Source organism: Dendrobium catenatum, unplaced genomic scaffold (assembly GCF_001605985.2).
Source record: "Dendrobium catenatum unplaced genomic scaffold, ASM160598v2 original_scaffold_21676, whole genome shotgun sequence".
Taxonomy (NCBI): Eukaryota; Viridiplantae; Streptophyta; class Magnoliopsida; order Asparagales; family Orchidaceae; genus Dendrobium; species Dendrobium catenatum.
In genome coordinates this window covers 143,038-148,206 of record NW_021340136.1, presented here as the reverse complement: position 1 = coordinate 148,206, position 5,169 = coordinate 143,038, and the positions used below count along the sequence as shown (strand labels likewise).

Here is a 5,169-nt window from a genome sequence, read left to right as displayed (position 1 = left end):
AAGCTGCGTAAAAAAAACCATCCCAAATGAAGTCTTAGGATTTATTTGGAACAGCTTTTTTAGTGCTTCTTAAAATAGTTTTTTAATAAAAAAATTTAATTTTTTACTAAAACTCTATTTTAATAAATCCAAACGAAGCCTCAACCATTGCTACAAATCAGACAACATATGTATCTCTTGCCTATTTAATACTCAGCAAAGCCTCTTCTTCTCCCCCCACACTTGCTTTTTCTAGCTTGCTGGTATTGTGTGACTGCAGTAGTACTGGAGATGAGGAGAAGATCTTCAGTTTCTAAAGGGAGAACTGCTGGGGCCAGGAGGAAGAGAGCTGTGACAAGTTTGGTGATTAGGAAGCTAAGGAAGCTGAAGAGAATTGTGCCGGGATGCGGCCGGAGCTCCGGCGCAGACTCGCTCCTTCGAAGAACAGAAGCATACATATCTTCCCTCGAAGAGCAGGTTCTTCTCCTGGAGAGCCTCTGCAACCTCTTCGGTGTGTAGCTCTCCTGCAACCTCTTTTTACCATATATATACTGTGTAAAAGAGGAGAGTGTTTTGGGAATTGACGGTGCTGTATATTTTTATTATCTTCAAGCTGTATATGTCTTATTGAAGCTTGCATGAATGATTGGAATTTCAGATGAACAAATGAAGCACTTTTGCTGAAGAGTTATTTATTTGGAATAGTATAAGATTAGTACAAGTTAATTCGCTCGAATTGATACTAATGGCAGGGAGAAAAAAGACTATCGAGCTTCTTTTCCAGCAAAGAGAGAACAAAAAATAAAAATCCCTTCTTTGGTAACTGGGCTCCCTGTATCAGTTCTACGATAAAATAAAGGTCAAAGCTTTATGAAGGAAATTAATGCATCTCTGAGATCCAATCTTTGACAAGTTTTGATTTTTTTTTAAGCCTCTTTCAGATCAGAGAATCCAGGCAAAGCTCTATTTGAAAGCAGCTTCTATGAGTCGCTGTACTTAATTTTCTGCAATCAAAGCTTAGGTGTTAGATGAAATTTATTAGCACTTATAGTGATATCTTCGTTTACTCAGCACAAGCCATTGTTTTCTCATTCAAAGAATTTTTGTTATTTTTATAAGTTTCCTTTTTTTACATATAATATGCTCTGTTTTGTTTGAAGTAGTCAATAGAAAGGAAATGAAAAGTGGAAATTGATAGTTGAAGAAAATATTTTCTTATTAAAAATTATGAAGTTGATGTGATTGAGTATCTTCACTACTCTGATTGAAAAATATATATTTTTTATCATAGAAATTTTGCAATATAATGAGAAAACAGTAATAAAATAATAGTGAAATAAAATTATAATTACTATTTGAAAAGCTATTCACTGAGAAAACTATTCCAAATATACTCTTAGTTGAGAAAATATAAAAAAAACATATTTTGTATTTTTTTATGTAATTGATGAAGATTAAACTTTAAATTTATTTATGAGAAAGTGGCATTTTAGGCTTCGTTTGGGATGGTTCTTACTGCTTCAGCTTCCTAGTTAAAAAAATTAAAATTTAAAAACTAAAAAGCTGCTTTAAGAAACAATGAAAAAAACTTCCCAAACGAAACCTTAGGATTTGTTTGGGACCGCTTTCTTGCTGCTTGAAGATTTTTGTACTAAAAAGTCGTTTTAAGAAGTAGGAAGAAAGCTGTCCCAAATCAAGCCTTAGGCTTCATTTGGGACGGCTTTTTCATTACTTTCTAAAACAGAGTTTTAGTACAAAAATAAAAAAAATTTGTACAAAAACTCCATTTTAGAAAACAATAAAAAAACCGTCCCAAATGAAGCCTTAGTCTCAAAAATGAGCCTGACATAAAATTTCTTAATGTGTTTCACTGATTAGAGAGACAAAAATTCTTAGTAAAGTATGCATTGACCATTCCAACTAAATCTAATTATTTATATCCTAATTACAAGCAAATCAAATACTCAAGATAAAATTATGATGTAAAATATATTTATCTTTCCTTTAATTTCATTAAACAAAATGCAACCAAATTACAAATCTATTACATTTATAATATATTTATTTATTTATAATACCCAAAAAAAGGAAATCTATCAAATCAAATATTATTTCATATTTCTTAATATCAATCCATAATACTTGTATTTAAAACCCTAAACACAGAGGCAAGAATATTCTAATAAATATAATATTGTATATTACAGTGATTTAAATCTAGGTTTATCCAAAGAGTATTTAGGATATTACTGTTTGATGTGCAATTAATTAAGCATGAAATTGAACAGCTTTTTAGAATCATGACAAATGATATTAATTATGTTTATAAGAAAATTTAATTAAAATTTCAATCTTATTTTGATGATATCACTTTCTATGTTTCATATAAATCTATTCAAATTTTATAAAGCTAATAGTAAAACCTTAATATTTATTTATATAATACTAGTATTTTATATTTTCTTTGGAATAATTTTTTGATTATTTTTATGATAAGAAAAATATTCTTAAGAAAATAATATTTGTTTGACCACTATTTCAAGTTTATGAACTAATTTTAGTGATATCTTTTATTTTATTAACAATTTAGATAATATATAGATAAATTCAAAGATTTTGGGTTTGTTTATGACAGTTGCAATTTTTTGGTAAAAGTAATAATAAATCTACTGCAGTGAAAGTAAATTATTTTAAAATTGTTGTAAAAAATAACTTCATAATGCAAAAAATTGTTGAAACTAGCAAAACAATAATGGCTAAATAAAAACTATAATTATGACCGGAAAAATAAAGTAATAAAAAAGTTAATCCAAACAAAATCTTAGATTTTAAATAATAAAAATATACATAAGAAATTATATATCTTATTTCAATAATATATCTTCAAAACAGCTATAAAAATATTTATTTTTGAAATAAAATTTAAATCAAAGATAAAATATTCAATCACATGATAACTTTAAAATATCATTTATCACAATTTAAAGTGCTCCAAACAGGAAATGGCCTAAAAGCTTCTGCCATAAATGTTTTCCTATTTTAATGCCAAAGACCACATGAAAGCTTCAAAGGCAAATATAACTATGTTGTCAAGTGGCTATCTTATTTGCAAGGCAACTTTGCTATGCTAATATCAAATGATATATATATATTTTTTTTTTTGCTTTATGATTGCAAGTCGATCTGATTCTAAGGCTTTGTTTGGGACGACTTTTTTACTGTACGTTTCTTAAAACAATTTTCTAGTACAAAAATATTTTTTATACTAAAAAATTGCTTTAAAAAACACTGACAAAGTCATCTCAAACAAAGCCTAAATCCACATTAACCTGTTCCAGCAGATAAGCTGGTTTAATTTTGTTCAGCAAAACAGAATAAGTTTCTACTCCAACCAAATAAGTCAGTCTAAAAGCACTTGCACATTTAATGGCTGAAATAGTTGGTCTATAAGCACTGTAAGCTATGAAAGAACACTGATGTAATGCCATAGTGATTTGTCTCTGTCTGTAGTTTTCAAATATTAAATCCTTTGTCGAAGTCAAAATGGTGTGTGATTATCAGTGTATGAGAACCATATCTCTAATCAATGCCATTTTCAGATGATTATTCATACTTGGCTCAGAAAATTTATTGTAATCTTGCATGAAATATTTGGACAAAAATCATGAAGCAGGTAGAGTTTTTGTTCTGGAAGAACAGTGTTGTCTGCACCATGAAATGGAATTAGGCAATGATAAAGATAAGCGCGAAAAAATATATTTTTTACTTCAAAATATAGTAATAATTATATTAAATAGTAATTCATCTTCAACTGAATTCTAGTTCTAACATCAAAAAAGAATATTATGTATATATTCTTTTTCAGATCTATTTTATATTTATTTTTAATCAAAATGAGTGAATAAATAGTGTTTTGAATAGTGCGATGTCAATATTGACACGGCACTGTTGATAGTCAAGATTAAATGCAAAAAAAATGCATTTTTATATGTTGTTCAAGTGGACACTCGCCGGAGCTGCAAACGGGCGAACAAAGTTTGATTGGAGAGGCCCTAAAAAGTGATTTACAAGTCAGCAAAATAGAAAATAGTACTCACAAGTCCTTCTCAATGGGCACAAATTTAAATCATGTTTATTCAGTCACATGTCACTTTAACGGTACAGCACATCTCAAGGGCAAATTATTACGGACGTCCGGACATCCAATCCAGATGCGCCACGTCACCCAAATACACTGGGACCAGTTATTATGGTGACGCGGCGCATCTGGATTGGTGTCCGGACGAATCCGGACACCGGACGTAATAATTTGCCCATCTCAAGAGGTAGAAGGTTTTGCAGTGTTCTTACTTTCCTCATGGTCAATAAAAAAATGCTAATTTTGGCAAGATTATATATACGAAGCCTAAATTGATGTAAACTTTTCCCAAAAAAAAAAAAATTGATGTAAACATAGCATCAAGTTGATTTGCATAAATTAGATTTACAGAACTAAGTGCCAAATAGTTCATAAAGCCTGACTCAGATAATTCCAAAGATGATTGTGATGAAGAGTAAACTCAACTTGGAGCAATTTTCATATTTTAATTGAGTCACAGTTTGTCTCTTCTTCAAACAAGGACAGACAAAGATGAGCTTGATGAGACTCAACAATTCAATGGAGAAAAAGGAAAGAATGACTCCATACGTCTGTAGCCTCTAAAGAAGGGCAGGTGCAGGGATTTATTGCTGTCAAAGTTCACGAAATTCATGTGAACACCATGCAATATTAAAATTAATTCGTTTAGACCGAGTTTTCGATTGGGACGGGTTTCATTCTTCTTTTTAAACAGCTTTCTAATACTAAAAACATTACTTTAAGAAGCAGAAAGAAAATCGTCCCAAACGAAACCAGAGTGATTCAAGACTGAATAGGCAAGTAATGGCCACCTTGGGATGTTTCCTATGTTCATTTTTACCTTATCTCCTACCATTCTTCTATGTGTAAGCAAGTATTAAATAAAAGTTTCACACTATAGAACCTTTGGCCCTTGCAATAAATGATTATAAATAGATGAGAAATTTGAAATCCTTATAAAAAAAAATTCTTCTTATTAAAAAAAAAAAGTGACTTGCTTATCAAGATAATCTTCTTATCTTTTCCTTAGTATATCATCTTCACCCATCGTCAACAGAAACTACACTGTTTCT

General features: G+C 30.1%; 1 protein-coding gene across 1 annotated transcript; it reads left to right on the top strand.

Moving 5' to 3' along the window:
* The first annotated feature begins 240 nt into the window (after positions 1-240).
* LOC110111909 lies at positions 241-1,055 on the top strand. Its single transcript, XM_020843976.2, has 2 exons — positions 241-490; positions 638-1,055. The coding sequence occupies exons 1-2, from the start codon at positions 271-273 to the stop codon at positions 661-663; spliced, it is 246 nt and encodes an 81-aa protein (XP_020699635.1). The 5' UTR covers positions 241-270; the 3' UTR covers positions 664-1,055.
* The last annotated feature ends 4,114 nt before the right edge of the window (positions 1,056-5,169 follow it).